The 26,559-nt window shown below is 37.3% G+C and overlaps 1 protein-coding gene across 3 annotated transcripts in view; it reads right to left on the bottom strand.

Annotated features, from left to right (window-relative positions):
• LOC127447636 (potassium voltage-gated channel subfamily H member 7-like) overlaps nucleotides 1-24,995 on the bottom strand; it is a 148,825-nt gene extending 123,830 nt beyond the window's left edge. For all 3 annotated transcript variants that reach the window (XM_051709579.1, XM_051709580.1, XM_051709581.1), the window contains exons 1-2: nucleotides 24,623-24,995; nucleotides 21,909-22,139 (exon numbers count right to left, since the gene is read on the bottom strand). In XM_051709579.1, the coding sequence (XP_051565539.1) occupies nucleotides 21,909-22,139; nucleotides 24,623-24,698 (307 nt within the window). In that variant the 5' untranslated portion in view covers nucleotides 24,699-24,995. The remainder of the gene's footprint in view (nucleotides 1-21,908; nucleotides 22,140-24,622) is intronic.
• Between the last annotated feature and the right edge of the window lie 1,564 nt (nucleotides 24,996-26,559).

Raw genomic sequence — 26,559 nt, 5'->3', positions numbered from 1 at the left:
TGTAGACCAATGACAGACTTATGTTCAATAATATGGAAATAAAAAATATATTATTGCATTCTAAAGCCACTTTTTATATTGTTTTTTTAACATTTCACTTGTGTGCCAAAATAGTGTAATGCATTTTAATTATCTGTATAATTTTTTTTAAATATTTTATATATATAAAATATAATATTATATATATATATATATTATATAATATAATATTTTATATATATAAAATATAATAATATATATATATATATATATATATATGACTTATAATTATTTAATCATTATAAATTTAATTATTGGAATTCGAGGGGCTTTCTCAGCAAAAATATATCAATGCGATTAATTGTGATTAATTCGATTAATTCATCGGCATCCCATGTAATTAATTTAATTTAAAATTTAAATCAATTGACAGCCCTAAAAAATACAATTATTCATTGTAATGCATTAAGTAATGTTAACATATATATTAATATTATAATTTTAATATTATAAATGTATTACTATACAGTATGTTGAAATTAACATTAACCAAGATTAATAAATGCTATAATAATAATGTGTATAATAAATAAATTATAAATATTGTTCATTGTTAGTTCATGTTAACTAATGTTAACAAATAGAACCTTGTGTAAAGTGTACACATGATTGAATTGAACATGTAATTAACCTCAATGATTATAAATACAATAATTTAATTCCATGAATTCAATACTTATGGATTCAATAAGGATTTGTAAACATCTGACCGTTCTCTAAAGTTGTTCATGTGTAAAATATTTTATGTTTTAGATGTTGTCAATACGTCAATATTGTACATTTCAGTGTCTATGGAAATATAAGCAAGTCAAGGTCTGCTGGAACCACATTTTACTTAAGAATACCTACAAATTCTCATGAGATCACGTTTGCTACTACTTTTCTAAGCTGTTGGATTTACAATAAATAACTAACTGAGATGCCAATCTCCAAAATCACTCTCTGGAATAACAAGTACCAGGATCAGTGTTAGAGGATTAGCTACCAATATCTCCCAGTTTAAAACAGGCACTGCACTGAGACCAGCGTGTGCTTATCAATTCTTTCCATTCTGAAAGCTCACTGCTCTGGAGACCTTACAAACTGAGCTGTCAATCACTCTTACTGTGAAACAGACTGAAGCTAATGACAGTATATTACTGAGTCAGCATCTGCTGCACTTCCCTGCATATCAATGTGTCTTGAACTAAGCACAGTTCCCCTTTCAAGATGATGGAAATTTCATTAGATTCCTATTTCCACCATCAATAATTAAAACAATGTGGCACATCCAATTGTCTAAACCAGTGTATCCTTTTATGTTCCACAGAACAAAATAATGCCTTACTGGTTTGGAAGGACACGAGGGTGAGTAAATAATGACATAATTTACATTTTTTTTTTGGGTGAACTATTCCTTCTTAAATTAGACTTAAATCAACCAAACTATTTGTTTTTAATATTTAATAATAACCCAATCTCTTTAATCTATTGTGGACATACTTGGAGCACAAAGAGTGCTTCTCAGCAATGGCCATATACCCTGAGAGTAAGAATAAAGATTCTCTAGTATGTAAAGCCATGATAGAGGGTAGAAAGATATATATTTAAATGAGTATGCATCATATAAGTACTTGAAGCAATCTACGGCACATTTACACAATATTTCTAATAGTAGTAAGAATATCAACAGTGACTCTTTGAGAAAACAAGTTTAACATCTCCTTATAACTATGGCGTGGTTTATAAAAGCGTATAACACTTCAGCTCTGGAAGTGTAATATTGACTTTTATTTGCACTTTTTCCAGGGCAGATGTGATAGGCAAGCCCTAACATGATGATCTTTAATAGAAAACTGCTCTTCATTATCATCCAGGGAGTCATAACGGGCGCAGATGAGCTCCATAAAACCTGTCAAATCTCCATCATTTCCATTACGTTAAGCATTATTTTATTGCTCTATTTAATGAAAGCAGCACAAAGTGGCAAAGCAATTACCTAGAAGAGCAACATCATTTTTCCCCTCAAGCGAAGGAAATGAAGGATGCAAAATTAAAGCAATATTCCGGGATCAATACAAGTTAAGCTCAATCGACAGCATTTGTGGCATAATGTTGATTTAATTTCGACTCGTCCCTCCTTTTCTTTAAAAGGTTACAGTGAGGTACTTACAATGGAAGTGAATGGGGCCAATTTTTGGAGGCTTTAAAGGCAGAAATGTGAAGCTTATAATTTTAGAAAAGCACTTACATTAATTTGCATTACTATTAATACTTGTATATTATTAGACATGGGCGACATGGGCAGCATCTCCCCCTCTCTCCCCCTCGGAGGTGGTATCTTGCACAAGGTGCCCACACAAACAAGTGGGTGAAGTCCACCAGCCATCTCATCTCCAACCCCCAGCCACCACCCCCGTCAACAAGCTAGAACCGCTACTTTTTACTAGGAAAAAAAGGCAAAAATACTATTTATAATGTGTCCTCACCAGACGCAACGCCACGAAACACAATAAAAGGTATATTTTCTATGTTAATCAGAGTTTTTGTCCGAACCAGCCACTACACACGACAAGCGACAGCGATGGGGCTTTCTATTTTTGAAATGGTTTCTATTTCTGCGACGTCACGCCAGGCAGCGCAGTCAACAAATGGGTCTAAAATGACACTTGTTGCAGTATATAAAAATCGGCATCTCACTAGCCAGTTCAGAACAACCTGATTTTGGACGAGGATGTCGCACACCTACCGAATGTTGTGCTTGAGGTCTTGCTGTCTTCAGTCGGAGCTCTGTCACACACACACACTACACACACACCGGTTCAGATTCAGAATGGCAGAGGGGAGACATACCGGCTCATTCTGACTTTCTTGTCCCTGTCACGTGGAGATCAGCGAAATAACAACAGGAGTACCGCATGAACATATACATTCATAAGGATGTGATTCATAACGTTACTTTGCCCTGTGTATGTGTGTGATTGTGTATTTATCCCCTCAGGGTTTGCCGTAGAAAGCGTTAAGGAGCTTATGTGAGAAAATGAGTTGCGTTCAATAAACACACTGTTCTGTTTGTAACTGGTCTGTTTTCTACATTTTATTGTCAATTATCCTCATTTTAGTGTATGAGTATCGCGGTGTCGTGTCGCGCCTGGTGTGGACAGACAGATTGCTTGTCGCTGGAATCTTATCGCATTGGGTCTGGTTAGGGCGAGGTGAGACTCTTTTTTTTTTTTTTTTTTTTTTTAAAGCCTTGTTTCACCTCATACTCAAATAATGAGAAATTAGCCCCACCTAAAAAACTTTTTGGACCAGTCCTATCTTAGCAACCATTGCAGTCACCATTTCTCTGACAAGTGCATGCTTTTTTCCAATGAGAGTCAAAGGGAGTAATGTGTGTTTTTAAGTAGTTTTAAGGGGAATTTTAAAGAAATTATCCAAAAAAGTAAAAAAAAAAAAACTACTTGTTGTAGTGACACGAGGTACCTTAAGAAGATAAACGCACTGTTTTTCTTTGATTTTTTGTTGTTTTACTTTAAATAAATCTCATGGAGAGCATGCTATGGATTAAACTGTATCAACCCTCATTCCCAAATGAACATGCATACATTTGCTCCAAGGTAAATTAAAGCTAACAACATCAATTAAATTACGTATAGATTCAGGTTTTAATAAAGATGATAGTAAATAAAGAGTTCACAGCATCATAGTGAGTGTGTTATCAGATGTTATAAGCAGTTCTTTTTACTTACACTAATGTTATGTGGTGTGTTATCGCCATCAAATGACACTTTTTTCATTTTTAAGTGGTTGTAATAATTGTAAAAATATATTCAGTTTCATTCACACCAGGTTTCTGAATTAGGGCTAAAAATAGGTCCACAATGGTCATACCTCCCAGAATGACTGTGTTAGGTCATTACGGAGCAGAGGGGTCGGTTTCACTCAGAGTCTCACTGAAAGGTTTTTCATTCACTAGACAAGCCTGACTGTAATATACCCCGGTGAAAGTTTGCAGCTGTCATTCACCCTTGTGTTTTTAAGCGTAATGCAATTTAGAGTCTCTGCAATCGAATTCCCATGAACAATCGAATGAACATGTGAGAGAATCAGATTAAAGTGTATGCTTGAGTAATCTCAACTACATGACTTTAATCAAGCATCACTGAATATCACTCGGAGATAATATACAATATGAGCATGTTAGAGAATACTTCATGAAGTGGTCTTTAGTTTGGAATAGTCTTAAAATGATGATACTAGATGTGCAGGTGGGTGAATTCCACCAAATCTGTCAAGAACCAAAATGACAATAATATAAATATTTACTATTTCGTTCAAATAGTATTTTATTTATTTTTTTGTATATGTTTATTGGTATATGTTTGTTTATTTATTTAGTTAGTTTCAATTAAGCACATTTTCCCCTTAAATATTATTAAATATTTTATACATTTTATAAAACAAAAATAAAAAATGAAATATTTACTATTTCATTCAAATCTTGAATTTTTTAAAGCCTATTTTAGGACAACTGACATTTATTGCATTATTTTCATCATTTATTTGTTTGTTTGTTTATGTGTGTGTGCGTGCGTGTGTATTTATTTATTTATGTATTAATTATTAATTTTATTTTCAATTAAGCACATTTTCCCCTAAAATTCTAATTACACAAAACATTATAGTCTACTTTTAAGATGTATGCATTTTAACTGTATGACAAATTTCTTACTGAATTGAGTCATATTTGACAAACGTACATATTATTAATTAATCATTATGGGAAGTTTGCAATTGAACTTAAATGCTTAATTTATAAAAATGTCGATTATTTAAAGATGACTCAATTCCCTGATGTGCCATGAAATGCATCAATCTTAAAAATAGACCTCTTTTTTGTGCCATAATGCAAGATGCAACAAATAAATCTCAATCTTATTTTAAGTGTATTATTATTATGATTTATTGTATTTTTCTTTTGCTTTACAGTAAAGTATTTTTTCATAATGGTACAGTAGTGTTTGTGTTAATGTCTTTGATTTATGCTGGTTTAAATATAAAGAAAAATAATTTCCTTTTTCTGTGGTACAAATATATATATATATATTGTATTACAGAAATGAGAATCCTGACTTGGAATTAGATAAAAATGTAAAAGTAAAATGTGCTTAATTTCCACGAAAATGCAAAAAATTCTTAAATTACTAAAATAGACATTCATTTTCTTTGTGCAAATAGAATTGTTTAGATGTTCTGTATATATATATATATTTCTTGGGTAAAAAGTAACTTTTGGTGACACATACCTTGGACAATGTCTACAAGCAAAAGTCAAATTAGCAGATAATCCTACAGTTTTGATCATGTTTTGAAAATACAGTAAAATCAATATGTCTCTGATCTAATCAAATGATTATTTGTTATTTATGGATAATACTACTAAGAACGTACAGTAAGAGAGGGACAGCTGAAGGTTTCTCTTTGTAGAAACGTGTCTTTCCTCTGTGTATCTCTCTAATGCGTTTTGACAGTGCTGGTGTTGCGGGGCTGTTTTGCTGTAGTTAATGCACAACTGCTCTGAGAATCAACCAATCAGAAGCGAGCTATGGAGGAGGGGAGAGAGAGAAACTAACCCTTTGTTTGTGAACTGAGGGCCATGTGGCTTCTTCTAGTCTTACGGGGACTGCTGCAAGCCAGACATAATGGCCTACTTTCATTTGTAATCAGTATTGCTTAAAGTTGTCAAATAAATGGACCACAGTCTGTCACGCCCATTCTATGGGCATTCTGATTAGCTATTACATTCATGCGGGTTTGTGCTAATCCACCAATGATGTAGTTCTTCACCAATTCAGCAATTAATCATAATTTTTTACCCTTTAAGCTCTGAAGGTGTTTTTAAAGAAGTTTCAGTGGCATGCCCAAAATTAAAGGCTTATAATTCTACAAATACAACCAAAGAGGTTTTGGTGTCATTTTAAAGAAACATTTTACATTTTTAATGATATAGATTATGAAATATTATGAGATTCAGAGAATATTTATTTTTTTTAACTTTTTTTCTTATATTTCTATATTTGACAATATATACTGTATCTCTCGGTGCAAAAAAAAAGTAGCACCAAAAACTGCTTTTGGTTTGTAACTGCTATTATGATGGACCTCAGAAAATGAACTGATGCCAACTCCAACCACAACACATGGGATACTTAATATGCCATTGCCTGAACCTTGGACTTAAGATAGACCTCACCGAAATGACCGGCCGGTTGAACTGCGAAGCACCTCACTGATCTCGGCCTGCATCACCTTGGTCTAATGATGGACTACACTCTTAAAATGGAATACATAGACTACCAATTAATTGCCAACAAAAGCCTTCATCAGCCAACTAACAAAGGTCAATGCATCTATGTGAACTTCTGCAGTTAATCCAGGATGAACTTCAAAGTCATTAGTCATTAATCTTACAGTTCTTACAAAATCTTTGTTTAAACACTGGCCCTTAACACTTACTTAGTTTACTCATCTTAAACCATGAATTGCACTGCACATACAAAAACTAATATTGGCATTATATTCATGATGTTTAGCTAGAGGGGAACTGGCCCTCACAGTGAGTCTGGTTTCTTCCAAGGTTATTTTTCTCCATTAACCAACATCTTATGGAGTTTTGTGTTCCTTGCCACAGTCGCCTTCGGCTTGCTCACTGGGTTTCTAAATACAATTATTATTTAATTACTTATTTTTATACACCCTTCATAATCTTATTTAATCAAACTATACAATGATGACTCTAAGACTTTATAGATATTACATTTTCATTTTCTGTTAATGCATGATTGTCTGTAAAGCTGCTTTGAAACGATGTGTGTTGTGAAAGGCACTATACAAATAAAAATGACTTGTTCCCAATCATGTCACCTGTAACTGAGTAAAATTTGTGTTCACAACAAAGAAATCAAAGGTTATAGCATCACAAAAATAATTTATCCTAGTGTCCAAAAGCCTCTCCAAACAAATAAAACATAATAATTGTACATACAAACTAATTGTATATGCAAACACAACAATGACTAAAGGTTTGCATAGCATGCAGACATGATTTTAGTAATTAGATTTCACAGAATGAGTTTCATTCTGTGCCATCTGAGTCATCACTGCGTCTGTGTCATGTACCTGGCGCCATCTCCTGGTGGTCACATGTAACATTGTGCTTCGTGTGGATTATCTGATGATCTATGTATCCGATTACCTTGTGTGAGGGCTCGTTTGAAAGATAATCACCTCCTGTGGTATTTAATGTTCTCTGCATTTGTTGTGAAGTTATAATCGTAAATGTGGCATATCAGCAACACCTGTTCACATGAAACATAAATATCAAAGACATATACTTAGCTGTTGCCCGGCTGGTTGTATTCTACTCTTTGAGAGTTTTTCAATGACATATGACACATGGCTATTTGTTAGTATGATGTTTTTACTGATTACAATAATATGTACAGAGCAATTTGTTTTATAAATTATCAAATTGGAACACTTCTGATTTGTCTGCAAATTGCAAAGCACTTGTTTAGTTTTGGTCATAATGCCAAGTAGAGCTTCTAAGCTTTCAAACGATACCTATTTTGTGTTGGTCAGTACTGTAGTTATTAATGTTTTGATCACTATTTTGTTTCTGGGAGCTTAAAGTGTTAAACAATGAAGTTGAAATGTGGACTGATGGCTTCAACAGCATATACCATCGATTAACAACCTCGGAGCTCACGGTAGGTCTGTCTTTAAAAGTTTATACTGTAAGTTATCGTTACAAATTAATTTGCCTATGAAAAATATGAATTATATTTTTACTCCTGGAACAAGATTGTTGTGCTCTATTGCTAGTCAAAGGCGGGAGGGGCTTTCTCATTCTAAAGATAATTTGACTTGACACAAATTTGGATACGCCCCTTAGTTCAAGATTAGTCATTAATATTTTTGGCTGCAAATGTTCAATTTGTATACCTCCACAAGTCAGTTTTGTCAACTTTTAGGAGTACACCAGAATATAGACAACTTCAAAGCCTAATATACATGAAAAAGCCACAAAACTACAAATTAGATTATTGCTTTTAAGTCATTGACTGACTGGGCAGCCTTCAAATTTCAGACAACGCCTTTATGTTCCAGTGAAATAAACAGTCTGATCTCCATTTCAGAAAGTGCAATCTAGAGCAATGATCTGGTATTCCCGAGAAACCCTCGCTGCTCTGAAAGCTTTTGTTCTAAATAAGGATTTCATAATGGAATCACCATGCTCTTCATTTCACCGTTTCCATGTGTATGTGCGAGCCAGATTAGATCCCACTGCATTACAGTCAGGAGGATCGAGAACAAAAGGAGGGGTTGGCAAGGCTGGCAGTAGGACAGGACCAGATGGTTGAGGGTGCCTCTGGATGGCTTTCAAAAGGGTTCCCTTCACTGAGCAGATATCTTTCATTAGATGTGCTATTCTGATATACTGGACAGACATAAGCCCTCTTTAATCTATTCTCCATCTGCTGGTACTGAAGGGTTGGTCAGAATTCTTGCTATATCTGATAGCTACACAGAATGTGTGTGACAAATCTAAAACAGAAAGACGGAAGGAAATATCACAAATGAGATCTCAGTTGTGTCTCATAGACAGCAATGGAGAGCAAATGGAGACTTTCTTGGGTCTAATGCTTAACAGTCTATTTCAGCAGAGAAAAATATTTGCAAACTTGTCTAAGATTTACCAAAATTCAAACATTTCTCATCAAATTCTACCCAGATCAAGTTATCTGAGCTATGCTTTCCGCATTCATTTTAACAGTTCTTTACTCTAACTTTGTCCATTGTCTAATATGTTTCTATTTTTATTTCTCCTAAAGAATTTTGTTGAACACAAGTGCAAAAGAGATTTGTGAGTTTCTGCTAAAGGGACAGTTTTCAGTAAGTTCTTTACACAAAGCTATCACATAGGGCTAAGTATGGATACGGATTTCCTAATTTGATTTGATTCCGATTTCGATACAGTCTGATTCTGATTCATTTGGGTATGTTCAGTTATAATGTAAATGCTTGCATATGAAAGCAATTCTCTCTCAGCTAATGCTGTAAACTATACAGGGAACAGTATTCATGAAGCAGTAAGCGAGAAATACACGGATGACCAACTATTTCCGGCGAGATTTTGAAGTGCGGATCAACTGGACACTTAACAATCCCATAATCCCTCGGGAGCTGAGGTGACGTCATGTTCAAAACACTGGATTTAAAGAGCACCCTATTATGGTTTTTAAACATGCCTAATTTTGTTTTAAAGGTCTCATACTATAGATTTACATGCATCCAAAGTATAATAATTTAAACTGCAGCATTACCTTTTCTTCCCAGTGTCAAAAACGACTCGTTCAATGATCCGGTTTAAAGGATTCATTCTAAACTCCTCCTTTCAGAGAGCCTACTCTGCTCTGATTGGTCAGATGTCCCTGTCTGTTGTGATTGGTCTACCGCTTAGTGTAGTGTTTGAGGGCGGGTCAAAGCTGTTCGCGAGCAGCCAGTGAAGACCAGAGACGGGTTTTTTGTTACCAGATTAGTAGGTTAGTACAGGAAGTAAGTCTGGAATTACTAACAACTCGTTTCAGGTGTTCAGAATCGGTTCTTTCTTTTGGGAGTCAATAACTCCCAAACTTTGGAGACTTTTTTACATTCACAAACAGCTATATAACACACTACATGAAAGGTAATATTTGAAAAACCATAATAGGTGCTCTTTAAAGGAACGTTGGTGAATCGCGAGGTGGACGCCTCTTCTCAATATACCAAGTAGACTTGCCACGATATCATAATTTTCACACTGGTGCGGTGTTCACTTTCAAACCAACTAACACCGGTATTACCGCTGGTTGGACGCTAAGTGGTACTATGGGGTAGTTTTTGTTAAACAATAGCCAACATAATAACGCAATGCAGCTTGATTTCAAACTTTGAACTTTATCTTTTATTTATTTTAACTAAAAATTCAAACGAAACTAAAAAAATTAAGTGCAATTAAAATGTGTGTTCAACATTTTGAAAGATGGCTTTTCAACAGCTGTGAAGGGCAACATCTCTTTGGCAACGAACCAACTTCATCTGTGAATTCTCTCCATCATGGGCTACTATATTTCGTTGTCAGGGCAAATACATCACTTATTGTGGGTTGTTGCAGGTTTAATGTTGGTGTTTTATTACCTTTCATCCCAGGACCCAGTTTAGCTGCTTCGGAAGGGTAATGACTTTGAACGTGTGTGAATAAATTTGTTTTGTTCCCTCCTAGGGCTGGGCAATATGCAAGAAATATGTTCACAATATTTTTATTTATATATATATATATATATATATATCACAATATTCATTTACATCGTCAACCCCCCCGGCTGAGGGATCGGTGAATATTTTTGCTTTAGTGATTTTGCATTGAAAATTAAATGAAAAACTTAGATACACAAACATATTTCTAAATTCAAATTGCACTTCAAACTAAATGAAAAAGCAATTAAAATAACAAAGTGGTAAAAAAAAACATATATATAACCATCTTTCCATTTACCGTCACGCAAGTATCCGTCTATGACAATAGGCGGAAAATTACTAATACAAATTAAGATCTAAAAACAATTATAAATGTAAACATAATAATTATAATGATGATAATAATCACTGAAATATAAATCATGGTTCGAGGTGAACGTGTTTTTGTATTATTTTATGATTTAATCACAGATGTATAGGCTATATATAAAGTGACCCTGCAGAGCTGCGTTCACAACACACTGCTCTGTGGAAATAAAGCGAACTCAAAGCACCTCCTGAGCTTAGATGGTCTGAGGTCATTTGCAGCATTCTCACAGATGATACTATTATTGCAAAACATTTTCAGAAGACTGAAACAAAGAAAGAGTGAGAACCCTTTACATCTGCATGTTCCATGAGACTGCACGCCTCCAAACAAACAGCGCATCAGACATGAATGAACATTACATTTATATAGCACTTTTCTGACACTAAACACAAAGCGCTTTACACAGTGAACTCTCCTCATCCACCACTAGTGTGCAGCATACACCTGGATGATGCAACAGCAGCCATAGTGCACCAGTACACTCACCAGCTATTTGTGGAGTGATAGAGCCAATTAATGGATGGGGATTATTAGGAAGCCATGACTGATAAGGGCCAATGGGGGGAATTTGGCCAGGACACCAGGGTTACACCCCAACTCTTTTCAAGAAATGTCCTGGGATTTTTAATGACCACAGAGTGTCAGGACCTCAGTTTAATGTCTCATCCAAAGGATGTTGCTTTTTGCAGTATAGTGTCCCCATCACTATGCTGAGGCATTAGGACCTACACAGTCCACAGGGTGAACACCCCCTGCTGGGCTCCCTAATACCTCTTCCAGCAGCAACCTTAGTTTTCCCAAGAGGTCTCCCATCCAGGTACTGACCAGGCTCAACCCTGCTTAGCTTCAGTAGGCAACCAGTCTTGAGCTACAGGGTGATATGGCTGTCAGCAAACACACATAAACAGCTTTTCTGTCATCTGTTCTTAAAAATATAATAAAGTGTGTTTCTTCAAGCCTGTGTCTGTGTGTCTAACAGCATTTCTTGTGCCATTCCGAATCCGAGACGTCTTACAGTTACCCACGATGCACATTATATTTGCTACCTGCAATTAAATGGCTTCTGTCGGTGCACATACTGTGCTGCCTGTGTAATTTGATACGTTGGTAAGGAACATCTGGCTTTCAATGTGTTATTTAGGTTCATTTATCATAGGTCGCAAACTCTTCATTAGGCAACTATTCTTTATTTAAGGCTATTCTATTTGTTGGGTTATTGTATTGGTATTGGAAATTCCATTCATAATGTTTCCCCCTTTTACCCGGTATTGTCCCTTGTACTGAGTAAAACTGGTAACACCATACGCCGTGGCAACCCTAATACCAAGATAATTTTTCATGTGCTTGAATGGTGCTTGTTTAACAAAACCAAAGCAGATAGTTTTTGTGGTTGTTGTCATTACGTCATATATTCGGGTCATGAAATATATGACAATGCCAACGTCTCTGGATGAAGTATGTTGTCCGAAATCTATTCCTATTACTTGCATGCATACCTAAAAGAACGTACTGTTTTGCCGGCAGATACTGTAAGTGCGTGCCTCATCAAATACAGTACATACTGTGACAGTACGCAGTTTCGGACACAGCAATGGAATACTTTTATGATAATTTTATGCTGTTTTTCTGTCCTTTCTAGAGCTTGACAGTGTAAATAAACCATCTTTCCTTGTACAGAAGCTTGCACATTCTGCCTCACATCTCCTTTTGTGTTTTAATATGGGGTAGGAACGATATGAGGGTGAGTAAATTATGACTACTCCATTAAATGGATAGTTCACTCAAGAATGAAAATTCTCTCATCATTTAATCATCCCCATGCCATCCCAAACTTTCTTTCTTCTGCGAAACACAAAGATTTTTAAAAGAATGTTTGAGGCATTTTTGTCCATACAATGTAAGTCAATGGGGTCCAAAAAAGCACACAAGGTCAGCAAACTTGTGTCTGCGTTTTCAAAATAACCCAACTGGGCATAAAAACCGTGAACCTGGCAACACTGTGTCTGGTTTGTGTACAGTGCTCTACGCATGCATCAAGTGTGAGAAACTGTGTGAACAATATTCTCTCATGAATGCGCCAAAGAGACTATGGATGTCGAGATTTACTGTGTAGTGAATAACGACTTAAATTTTGACCTGTTTCTAACCCAAAACGAATGTATCACTTCAGAAGATATTGATTAAACCACTCAAGTCATATGGATTAAATTTGCTGCTACCTTTATGTCCTCTTTGGAGCTCGAAACTTTTGGACCCCATTGACTTAAGTTGTTTGAACAAAAATACATTATATATTCTTCTGTATTTATCCAAACCCTAGACATAATGGATCCAATGTCAGCTTTGGTAAAACACTGTACACACGAAACCTGATCTCAAATGAAACTTAATATGTTTTGAATTCTCACAGCTTCATTCTGATTGGCTGATCAGGCTTACTCTCTCTGCCACACGCTCTTGTCTCAGACTCAGCAAAACACAAGGCATTATTTCACAACAGATGCAAGAGTAACCAAAGAGGTGGTGGCCCTTTAAATATGCATACTGGCCTTTTAAGTGTAACCATCCCGCACCTGCTGTTACACCGTACCTCCAGAGCCCACCAGTTTACCCATCAGCTTTCGGCTGTTGAAGATTGAAGAAAACCCAGCACCCTCGCTCGACACATGGCTCTGATCCTGCGGCAGCGGAGCAACGACAGCCTCATTATCTCTTTAGATCCTGCACGCTTGATCAGTGTTGACTTTTGTCCTTTGAAAGACAAATGAGTTTACAGGGTGCCCGTGAGCAGATACTTTTACAGATCTGACAAACGCTTTGACATCGTTCACACTGGAGCAAACATATGATGAAGACACAATGACTGATGGTGAAATCTGACCTCTCCAATATATGACAAGCACATGTTGTTTGTTTGGTGGTAGAGTATAACATGCTGGGGGATAATAATAATAAAAATAATAAAAAAACAGTTTACACCAGCCTAGGTTGGTTTTGTGGTCTTTATGCTGGTTTAAGGATGGTTTAAGCTGGTCTAGCTAATCTCCCAGCCTGGCCAAGATGACAATTTCCCAAAGCCCTTCTAAAACCAGCCACCCAGCCTTACCAGGCTGAGAAACCATCTAAGACCAGCAAGCCATCTTAGGCAGGTTTAAAGTATTATACTGAACGGTCGAGGATTAAAAAATGACGAGGATTTCTTGTCATTTTCATAGCTCAGGAGCAGGGGTATTATGCACAAAGTTTATTTGGGGGGGCACCAGGGTCAAACCCCCACCCCCGTCCCATCGACAACTTTGGGGGCGCGTTGAAGCGGGTTTTCGCCCAGGGCGCCATACAAGCTAGAACCGCCACTGGTGAAAACATACAGTATATCTCTGAATGAGGCAATTACTTTAAATATTATGTTAAATGTGATAGCTGATAAAACTCCATTAACGAAATAAAATGGTTTGTCTTTTGCCAAAAAAGTGGGTTTTTTCTCCATAAAATAGTTTAACCACGAATAGAAATCAGCATAAATTGAAATTTGTTCACTGTTCCATATATAGTGAATGCAACATAGTGCACTAGATAGTGAAAAGGAAGCAGTTCTTTAGGGAGTCGATTAGACTGTCCAAATTTAGGCAAGTGAATGAAGATTTCTGCCACAATGTTTTAGACAAAAAAAAAAAAATCATTTCACACAATAATCATTCAGTGTAATTATAAATCGTTATTGGAAGTTCAAATAATCCTTTCAAAATCCACTTAGCTCAAAAATCTGAGGGGGCATGTGCACAACGTCTCTGCTGAAAAGACATAAGCCCCGCCCCCCTGTGTAGCACATGACTCATTTAACGTTTGCATTACATAACCAACTATATTTACAAGCTTGTTCGAGTGTGATCAAATTGAGCAATAGAGTTGCACTTGCGATGCATTGGACCAGGGAATGAGTCCTGAAGAGCATGCAAGTCCACACTTGAGCCGAAAGTATCATAGAAGCACCACAAAATGACGCAACTGCGTTTTTCATCTCACATGGGCTTTTTCTGACACTGTTAGGTTTAAGTTTAAAGTTTATGGTAGAAAGGTAGGTTTTGTTGATTTAAAACTCGATGGAGCATTAACCTTAAAAACCTCATCTGTTTGTAAGAAAATGTAACTCGCTTTTAGCGCCACTCAGTGGACATTTCACTGCCATGGCATGTGTAAGTTGCAACGTAATACCAGATTTTTTTTTGAGATCGCCACAATCAAATGTTTTTCATTACATCAGTCTCGTTTACTGTCTACATACGTAGCATCCTAACAAAAATGGAACAAAATGCACTATTCTTGAAATCATTCTGTGAAGATCAAAGTCAAACAAGTAGCTCATAAACCTGCCTCTCTTCAGGAATCACACAACTGAGCATGTGTAACAAAATAAATAAACAAATAAATCGATGGCTCATCAGATTTGCATGAGCAGCATAATCCATCATGAGTTTACGGTGAGGTGTCAGCGTGCACCGGTGTAACGACTCCATTAAGAGCGCATGCAAGCTGACGTCTCCATATGCTCGACAACAGCGGTCTGACATCAGAGCCTATTACACACAAACCTCTTCATACACACTTTGCCCTGGAAGTGCTAAACAAACCCCTTTTATCAGAGGTCATGACAGCTTAGTAGTTCAACCATGATGTCTGTGTTGTCGGTCCATAAAAGGTGTCGGAATGAGTCTGGGCTTGCAGACACATTGATTTACTTCCATGTTGACTTAGGGATTGCAAATAGATGCGTTGTTAGCTATTTGCAACCTTGTTAAAATAGTGTTCAGAAGGCAACACGTGTCTCGTAGTTGCAGAGAGAGAAGTCTTACCAGAAATCCTACCTCTTTAAATGTCGTCTCTTAATCGAAAAACTAGGGATTTTCATCAAAGATAGAATTTAGTATGATTCTAGCTATAGCAACCACATCATTTTGTAGTACTTCTATGACACTTGGCTCATGTATCAATTTACGTGCTCTTCAGGACTTGTACCCTGGTCCTTTACATCACAAGCGTAATGCTCTATCAGTTGAGCTACCGCACAATTTAATCACACTTGAACAAGCTTGTAAATGTAGTTGATTATGTAATGCAAATGTTAAGTCATGCGCTATAGTAAAAATGTTTATATGTCATAAGTTAGCATTGTGTGAGGAACAGGGTGAAAAGTTAGTGTTTATGAACTGATAATCTACAGTTTTACTCGTGATTTGTGTGACAGTGAATGAAAGTCATTGTTGTTCATTGTTTTGCATAAATTTTGGTATAGAAACTTAGTAGTTTAATTCACTGGATAAAGGAGAATTACCACATGGTGATTTAACATGTAAACCATTTCCAACAAAAATAACTATATCATTGTATAGGTCTACGTATAGTGTTACTGTGATATAGAATTACTCATACATACTGGGATATAATGATTATTTTGGTCATACTGCCCACAAGTAGACTTGTTTATGACTTAAAATTAAAAGCAAAAACAAAGCCATATCAGATCCTGATTGCTTAATTATAAAGTTGCACGTGAAAGACAGTTACATGGTGAAACAGGATTCACCCTGTCTTCATAGAGGTGCTTTATCTATCTCACATTTAATTACACCTTCTTTTTAATTAATATCTTTCGATGAATAGCCACCACAAGGTTCCTGGCACAAGCTGACGTCTCAGGTGAGCTGCGTTGCTCTGATTTATTGTTAGCTTGTGTGTACAGGGTGTTAAATTTTACTTTCGGCTTGATAGCACTCTTTAACTGAATCTCTAATGATTCGTTAATGAGACTCATTCTGCTTTCAGGCACACTTTTATGCTAGTTAAAATGCTGTTTAATAATATCTAGGTACAGGGGAAATAGCTGCTTAAATCCCTTTTCTTCATCTACACCAGGTGCTATTAAATATTCAGCTAAAACTGCAAAGGCGAGCGATCACTCCTATTGAACAATAGTTTTATTATATATATACATATTCCCCAGCTGGAGTTCATTGTTATAAGCTTTGTGTGTGAGCAGGTATAACCATTTCTTTATACTTCCTCACAGTATGTACCTTGTCTCTATAAAAAAAAAAAAAACACATTTCATTACAACACAAGCTGCTTATAGAATAGTTAACCCATGCAGTATTAAAGGTGATGTGTGTGTTTTTGTGCTACTCGCGTCACCACAAAGAATAGCAAAAATATAGCTATAACAAATTGCATGTTGTAATTAAAAGGTCAGAGTTTACAGTAACCAACAATATATTTTTATTGTTTTCTGATTTTTCTCTCCAACATTTTTTCCCTGGGTTGACCACATACAGTAGGTACTGTAAGATTTCTATGACATCTGGAACTTTTCCTGCATCTTTGATAAAAATTGCTATACACAAAGCAACATTGTCTAACATAATTTTGCAGTAATTGACAACATACAACCAATGTTGTACATTGCCATACGGCAGCCCTTCACCATATTGAACAAACTGCTCTGTTGCCATATGGCAGTTCTGTACCACACTATTGCATTTACTTGTCGACCGATAGTGGATTTTGCCGATAACTAAGGTGGTGGAAAAGGCAGAAACCCAGTTAATCGGGCGATAGTTTTAAAGTAGATTTATGACAAAAAAATAAAATAAATACTATACTATTACGGGCACAGACATAGGTAGAGGCTACATGAGTCCAACATGAATAAAATCTCAGATTCAGTTTATTGTTCAACCAAAATCCCAATAATAAACAAAAAATAACTAAATGAATGAAGATTTGGTGCATAATGTGGGACTTTTAATTGTAAACAAGCCCAAAACACACAACGGACTCTTATTTTAAAATTACAGAGACTTGGCTCAGTTAAAATGCTCTTTATTTACATGTGACTTCCTGCATGGGGAGCAAACCACCAGACATGAAATCGCCCAGGTGGCCCAGGCTCTCCTGGGGTCAGAAGAAAGGAAGGTGACGATCACGTACCACCGCAAGGATGGTGAGTCTAACGCTTTTTATAGCCTATATATTCACCAGATGAACAGTTTACGTATACACTCACTGGCCACTTTATTAGGTACGCCTGTACATCTACGTATTCATACGATTATCTAATCAACCAATCGTGTAGCAGCATTGTAATGAACAAAATCATGCAGATATGGGTCAGGAGCTTCAGTTAATGTACACATTAACCATCAGAATGGGGAAAAAAAATGTGATCTCCATGATTTCGACCCTGGCACGATTGTTGGTGCCAGATGGGCTGGTTTGAGTATTTCTGTAACTGCTGATCTCCTGGGATTTTCACACACAACAGTCTCTACAATTTACTCAGAATGGTGCCAAAAAGCGGCAGTTCTGTGGATGAAAATGCCTTGTTGATGACAGAGGTCAATGGAGAAAGTCTACGGTAACTCAGATAACCACTCTGAACAATTGTAGTGAGCAGAATAGCATCTCAGAATGCACAACATGTCGAACCTTGAGGCGGATGGGCTACAACAGCAGAAGACCACGTTGGGTTCCACTTCTGTCAGCCAAGAACAAAAAACTGAGGCTGCAGTGGTCCTACCATTTGTGTACCTCAGCAGAAATCCAGATTTGTCAGACCAGGCGATGGTTTTCCAATCGTCTACAGTTCCGTTTTGGTGAGCCACTGCAGCCTCAGTTTCCTGTTCTATGTTGACAGTAGTGGTACCCGGAGGGGTCTTCTGCTCCTGTATCCCATCCGCCTCAATATTCGACGTGTTGCACGTTCAGAAATGCTTTTCTGGCCATTCTTTTCTGACCTCAGAACTGCCGCTCGCTGGATGTTTTTTGTTTTTGGCACCATTCTCTTTACACTATAGAGACTGTTGTGAGTGAAAATCCCAGGAGATCAGCAGTTACAGAAATACTCAAACCAGCCCGTATGACACCAACAATCATGCCACGGTCGAAATCACTGAGATCACATTTTTTCCCCATTCTGATGGTTAATGTGAATAATTAACTGAAGCTCCTGAACCATAGCTGCATGATTTTATACACTGCATTGCTGCCACACTATTGGCTGATTAGATAATCACATGAATAAGCAGATGTTCAGGTGTACCTAATAAAGTGGCCGGTGAGTGTATATTTCACCGGATGTGGTTTAACTGAATATGTTTATTATTATTCACAAGATATGAAGTTGGAGGCACAATATATGTGCTGATAGGGCACATTTTCATATAGTCGCATTTTTCTTTGCATGTCCTCGCTTCAATTTAGATTACTTGATTATCTAATCAAAATAGCGTCGGCCACAAAGATTTTTGACGATAACCATAGTTCCAAAAAGCAACTATCGGCACCAATCAATCGGTAAAACCGATATATCAGTCCACCTCTCGGCTCTACCAGTTTTGCCAGCGTGTATCTAGGTGGTTGCAAGGGTATTTTGAGCAGTTGAAATGTGGTTGCTTACTGGCCCATGACAAAAGAGCCAATTTCCAAGTCTCTCCGATATTCTGTCCTGTAGATATGACTTTGCATCCCTCTTTCAGTGTTAGTCTAAGGGATGTATTCACACATTTTATCATCTGCTATGTGGAAATCGTAAGTCCAGTCATTTAGAAAAGTAATAGCACAGCTCTCCTCGAAAAGCCGCATGATTTGAGGTCAAATTAATTCATTAACTTTTATCAATTCATAAAAGAAACATGAATATAATCCACAGAAAAATGCTTTTTAAGAAAAACATTTTGACCATTTTCCATTATTGTACAGTCGCAATATGGCAACATTTCCTAAACTCCCACCACAAGCACAATTTTTTTTTCTTCCATAAAATTAAAAATCAATATTTATTTAATATTTTCCATTGTGGTATAGAGTTTCAACATGGCAACATTTTACAAACTTTAAAACCCCCATTCTCTTTCTTTTCCCCCCTGAAATGCCTTTTTATTTTTGCTAGTGGAGCTTTCTTATGGCAAACAAACTAACATGAAAAATATTCCATTGTTAGAGCATAATGTGTACCAATGGTACGACTCCGTAGAGAGACATGAAGACCTTATGGCCCATCAAACACACACAGAAGGGCTCATCAGTAGAGTATCTTCCTGTGTAACTGTTCAAATGCTGCTAGCCTAAAGAGATGGGAAGCAGAGACTGTTCTCAGCTCTAACAGCAGACACTCGCGTGCGTTTTCCTTTAATCTTGTATGTTTGAAGAGATTGGACAGGCTGAGGGCTAAATTTGACTGAGTAGCTCTAGGCGGGTGTAAGGATGCCCACATTGTAGAGTCTGCTTGACTGCACACTTCAGCTGAAATCAGCCTTCCTCCCTACCAAATGAGATGCTTGCGATATTGGAGTAAAGTCGAGAGAGAAAAAAAGAATGAAACAAAACAAGAGGATGAATAAGAGAGAGAGAGAGAGAGAGAGAGAGAGAGAGAGAGAGAGAGTGAGACAGAGCGTGTGAAAATAAAGGATAGAGCAATTTTCCTGTGACACACTACTCTTAGAAAAAAATGTTACGGTATCATAGCCGTGCTCCCAACATGAAGTTTGTTCCAAAAGGCTTCTAAGGCCACATCCACACTTCTTTTCGTTTTCAGAAAAGAGATGTTTTCAGTTTAAAACATTTACGTTTCGTAACGTCATCGTTTACCTAAATAACTTTCTAAACTCTTCATTTTCGGTGGAGGAAAACACCATTCCTATGTGGATTGTAGTCATAAACATAGCAAACCCAAAAAATATTAGGGTGGGAATGGCCTAAGATACCAGGATAAATTCTGAAATACCTTTTAGTTTTGGCCAATTTCTAAGGCCACGTCCACACCAGTATGTTTACGCCTATCATCCACCCAAGTACGGCCTTTTCCTCCATCAAAAACGGAGACTTTAGAAAATGCTGTCTAGTACCACATACTTTAAAAAATGATGACATTAGGAACCTAAAAAAAGAGGTTTTGAGCTTAGGGATAGTTCACCGAAAAAAGAAAAACATTTACCCTCATGACATCCCAGATGTGTATGACTATCTTTCTTCTGCAGAACATAAATTAAGATTTTTAGAAGAATATTTCAGCTTTGCTGGTCCATAAAATGCAAGTTAATGGTGGTCAGAACTTTCACATAAAAATCACATAAAGGCAGCATAAAAGTAATCCATAGTACTCCAGTGGTTAAATCCATGTCTTGAGAAGAAATATGATAGGTGTGGATGAGAAACAGATCAATATTTAAGTCCTGTTTTACTATAAATCTCCACTTTCACTTCCACATTCTTCTTCTTTTGTTTTTGGCAATTCGCATTCGTCATGCATATCACCACCTACTGGGTAGGGAGGAGAATTTATAGTAAAAAAGGACTTAAATATTGATGTGTTTATCACCCACACATATCATATCGCTTATGAAGGTGTAGAATATAACCACTGGAGTCTTATGGATTACTTTTATGCTGCATTTATGCACTTTTTGGAAATGTAAGCGCAGCGTAGTTCTAGCGGGAAGACTAGCAGCTGTACATCATCACACCATTAGCTAGGTAACTCCTAGCCAATCACATGTAAGCCAATGCTTTATAAGTCTGCTCACAATCTATCACATTGCTGTTTCAATGTGCTAACACGGCAACCTCCACCACCCCACCACCACCAGTTGAGTCCCATCCTGCACGGGGGTAGGCTCCTCGCCCCTGCCTCCTATCTCCGGCAGGATATGACGGTTCCGAGTACAACTTCTTCAGACCACCAGAAGGGACTTACGCCAAAGAGAGACATTACATTTCTGTTTTATATTCATCAAATAAATGTCATATTAAATTTTACTCAAATCTGCGAGTCTTCCTGATAGAACTTCAAAGTTCTGGATGTATGTACCTTCAGAGCTGAGATGTTCTTCTAAAAAAATCTTTGCTTGTGTTCAGCAGAAGAAAGAAAGTCATAAACATCTGGGATGGCATGGAGGTGAGTAAATGATGAGAAAAAAAATATTTTGGGGTGAACTATCCCTTTATAAAGAAGGCACTTTCTGTTCAATTCTGTGCACTCCGCCTAGCCATATTAACGCAAGTGTCCGTGTTGGCGGCCCCTTAAAAGGCAGCTGCCTTTGTAGGATGTAAGCAGGAAGGTAGCTCACTAGGTTTTGAAACACAAACTTTCTGTCTATGTCTCTCTGCCTTTTCTGTACTATCTCCAGTGTTGATTTACCAGTCGGAAAGCCAATTGGGTTAGACTCACCATCCTTGCGGTGGTACGTGATCGTCACCTTCCGTTCTTCTGACCCCAGGAGAGCCTGGGCCACCTGGGCGATTGCATGTCTCGTGGTTTGCTCCCCATGCAGGAAGTCACATGTACAAGATTTCTGCATGACGTCCGGTCGCGAGAATCCCGTCATCTCACAGAACCCATCGTTACAGTAAATAATTGCACAGTTCTGCACTCGGGCATTGGCAATGATGAACTTCTTATCTGCATAAACAAACAAAAAACAACACTTAAAAGTAGTATTGTATTATAGGATGTGTGTTTGGTGTGCATGGCAAATACGGCAAGCCATGGCTATTTCATTGCTCATGAGACTGCATTTAGTTCTCAGTTATGTTGCTTTGAAGTATCAGCTCTGTCTCCGATGTTTCTCTAAATTTAATTAGGAGAAATAGATACAAATGAGACAATTGTTAAAATTTAGTAGTATAGTTCAGATAATTTTTCTTAGGTTAGAAATGTTTAAGTTCATACTGAGATCTCTGACTTTTGTTTGCAGACTGTTCTAAGCAGAGTGTGAGACGCTGTTGAGATCTCTTCTGAAACTCTAGAGGAGACAAGTGAGATTTTTCTCAGGAAACAAACCTAAGAAGCAATAATCTCATTGATGTCTAGGGGGGAAAAATGAGTTATTCAAGAGATCTCATGTGTCATTTTTCATTATTTTGTTGGTGCAATTTGAAACAAATTCAGATATAAGCATAAAGTTTACTGTTGTTTGATGTATGTCTACAGAAGTAGAAAGTACACTGCCTGGTCAAAAAAATAAAATAATAAAAGTCACCGTTTCGATTTAAATAAGCAGATACTTAACAGCCTATAACTGGATCATTATTGCAGTGAAAAATATAATTTAGCTGGCAACAATTCTTTTAACCCTTACTGATGCAGTGTGTAGCATCTCATTTCTTAAACAACCATGTCGGAAGACGTATCCCGTGGTCGTGGAAAATATGTTACTGTGTTTCAGAAGTGGCAAATTATTGGCCTGCATCAAGCAAAGAAAACAACTAAGGAGATTACTGAAATCACTGGAATTGGATTAAGAACTGTCCAACGCATTATTAAAACCTGGAAGGATAGTGGTGAACCGTCAGCTTCATGGAAGAAATGTGGAGCAATGAAAAAAGGTCATGTGGTCTGATGAGTCCATATTTACTCTATTCCAAAGTGATGGGCGCGTCAGGGTAAGAAGGGAAGCGCATGAAGCGATGCACCCGTCATGCTTAGTGCCCACTGTACAAGCCTCTGGAGGCAGTGTTATGACCTGGGGGTGCTTCAGTTGGCCAGGTCTAGGTTCAGCAACATTATGCGGCAATAAAATGAAGTCAGCTGACTACCTGAATGTACTGAATAACCAGGTTATCCCATCAATGGATTTTTTTCTTCCCTGACGGCACGGGCATATTCAAGGACGACGATGCCAAGATTCATCGGGCTCAAATTGTGAAAGAGTGGTTCAGGGAGCATGAGGAATCATTTTCACACATGAATTGGCCACCACAGAGTCCTAACCTTAACCCAGTTGACAGTCTTTGGGATGTGCTGGAGAAGACTTTACGGTGTGTTTCGACTCACCCGTCATCAATACAAGATCTCGGCCAAAAACGAATGCAGCTCTGAACGGAAATAAATGTTGTGATGTTGCATAAGGTTGTCAAAAACAATGCCATGACGAATGCATGCCATAATCAAAGCTAAAGGCGGTCCAATTAAATATTAGAGTATGCGACTTATTTTTTTTGGCCAGGCAGTGCAGATGTACTGTGTCTTTTTTTTTTTTTTAAGGTTATTCTTACTATGCCAAGCAAATAAAGTTGTATATTTTTCTATACTGTAATTTTAATATTTACAATTTATTAATACATTTACATTTTTGTTTTTATACATATAACATTTTAACATTCTGTTTTTATATAATATTTTTCTTATAAAGTTTTTGTTTGTTTTTTTTTTCTAATATTTTAATCAACATGAGCACTTTATATCAATAGAACAGCCTTACAACTAATAGAATGGATACTCAAACCTAAACATGCCATACAAATCTTCAAAATACACATAAGCGTTCTAGAATTCATGCGTAATCGTTAGTTTGTAAACGAATGGGCGTAGCTTACTAATGGGTTTTACGTCATTTTCTGTGTGTGAATAGCCTATATACGCAGAGCATGCATGTCATTCATACATTTCAATGGTATAACGCTGCTGTGTACACAAACATTGCCATTTGACAGATGTAAGTGCACTGTAAACATTAGTGATGAAAGGCACAATGCTGAAAGACTCCCGACTGTCATCTGCCAGTCTCTGTTTTCCCAGAAGATGCTGTCTATTCTCAGGAAAGCCTTTGTGTTTTTGTCCGTCATTTCTCTGTTGCACCAATAATGCTTCATAAAATATCACATGCACCTAATATTATTAAGATCACAATTCTGTTATTTAGAATGCAGTGTAATTGTTTCCCTATTGGCAAAAGTGTTTAAACCCTTTATATAAAACAATAGTCGAGTATCGGCACAAAGCTGGATAAGGCACGCGCTCAGCAAAAAAGAAAAGGAAAAACAATTGTTTACTTTCCCAAAATGTGCAAGCTTATATCATACAAGCATCCTGCATTGCCCTTTTATCATTTGAATCATACTGGAGAACAAGCAACAAGCCTTTGTTTCATTTATAATACTTACTCTGTCCCTCGAATTTCCGAATTATTATTCCAAGAAACGTATTTTGAGGAGCGACATGACCTCTCCGCACAGGCATGATTAAAACAATCTTCAGCTGTTCGAACACAAGACCCCGCTTTCTCTGCTTGAACCTCCACAAAGTTAGCGCCGCATCTTAACGACAGCCTCTTTGTCCTGTATAAAGCCCTATTTATCCACTTTCAGTGACCTTTTCTCGATGTTAACTCAAATACGCTGGTTGTAGTCACACGCATGAGGAACCTTGGCTGAACTCCTCGAAACCGACACCGAGTGGAATCGGTGATGAGGACGACTCGGGTGAGATTCGGTTGGAGAAGCATCGCTGTCCGCAGATGAGTATACCGTCCTGTTATGGTGCTGAACACGAATGGAAGACTGTAGATGCGATCCGCCTCTAGGGGCTTTAGCTGAGCTCCACCACCCCGGGCTAGAACTAAGATTTAGGCAGATCGGCGCTCATTTCGTAGATGATACGTAAAGGGGGCAAAGTAATCGCTCTTATGACACGGCACACTTGGCAGCTTTTCCACGATGAGTAACTGATCACCCCAAGAAAAAATAGCGTACATTAAAATTTAAAAGGCAATAGAAGATGCATTAGTATAGGATACAAGAAAAAAAAAAAAAAACGTATCAGCTACATTTAATAAAAGCAGGATGCGAAGTACAGGGGGGGTCTGGGGGGGTCCCAGTTAAGGTTTGAAATCCAACAAAGGAAGATAAAGAATATATATATATATACACATTACTGTGCAAAAGATAAGATGGTTATTTATATCTTCAGCTTATATCTTGTCAATAGGAAATAAACATTTTAGACTCCCAAACATTTCTTTTGCAAATAGAATAGAATAGAAGAACAGGGAGCCCTGCAACAGATGTCATGGTCCCCACAGAGACCCCCACTGAACATAGAGTCAGTCTGGGATTACAAGAAGAGACAGAAGCAATTGAGACAGCTGAAATAGATAGAAGTACTGTGGCAAATTCCACAAGAAGCTTGGAACATCCTATCTGCCAACAACCAAGAAAAACTGTGTCCAGGTGAATTGGTGCTGTTTTAAAGGCAAAGGTGGTCACACCAAATATTGATTTAGGGTTTTTTTTTATTTTTTTTATGTTTACTCGACTTTGTATGAAGTTAATTGATCAATTAAAACAATTTATGGCATTATTTGTGAAGACAACCTCACTATGCAACATTTTTCCCAAGTGCCTAAAACTTTTGCACAGTACTGTGTGTGTGTGTGTGTGTGTGTGTGTGTATATATATATATATATATATATATATATATATATATCAGGTACTGCTAGATCTGCTTTGAGCGAGATTCGAACCAGTGTCTCTGGCATGGGAGGCGGCCCTGTTAACAAGGAGGCTAAAGGCTACTGCCCCTAGCATAAGTCACTAGTACACCTTTTGAGGTCAGGGAAGTGAGGTTTAAATACTGCACAGCACATACCAGCTGGCTACTGTTACACTCAACCCCCTAAACCTCACTCCCATCCAGGTCACAGCACCACTGAAACTAGTACTGCTCAACCCACTCCAAGTGGGATTCAAACAGGTCTCCAGCATAGAGGCTAAAGACCCCTACTGTCACTCGTTAGTGTGCCTATTGAGGCCAAGGGAGTGAGGTTTATACATACTGCACAGCTACCTACCAGCTCACTACCGTTACATACAGTATATATAAAGTATATATAAGTAAATAAATAAAAAATGGGGTCTAATAAAAAAAAGTTTGAATTCTGCTAGAATATGTCAGAATTACGCTGCTGTAATTACGAGACAGCAACTAGATTCTGCTCAGAGCTATTTGCTTTATTTTTGAATATAGCTAAATGTTTATTCATCTCTATATGTTCCTAAACACAAAGAAAATGCTCCAGGCATCAATGGCCAGTGCTGGATA

The sequence above is a fragment of the Myxocyprinus asiaticus genome, chromosome 10 (assembly GCF_019703515.2).
Source record: "Myxocyprinus asiaticus isolate MX2 ecotype Aquarium Trade chromosome 10, UBuf_Myxa_2, whole genome shotgun sequence".
Lineage (NCBI taxonomy): Eukaryota > Metazoa > Chordata > Actinopteri > Cypriniformes > Catostomidae > Myxocyprinus > Myxocyprinus asiaticus.
This window is presented reverse-complemented; position numbering and strand designations above follow the sequence as displayed.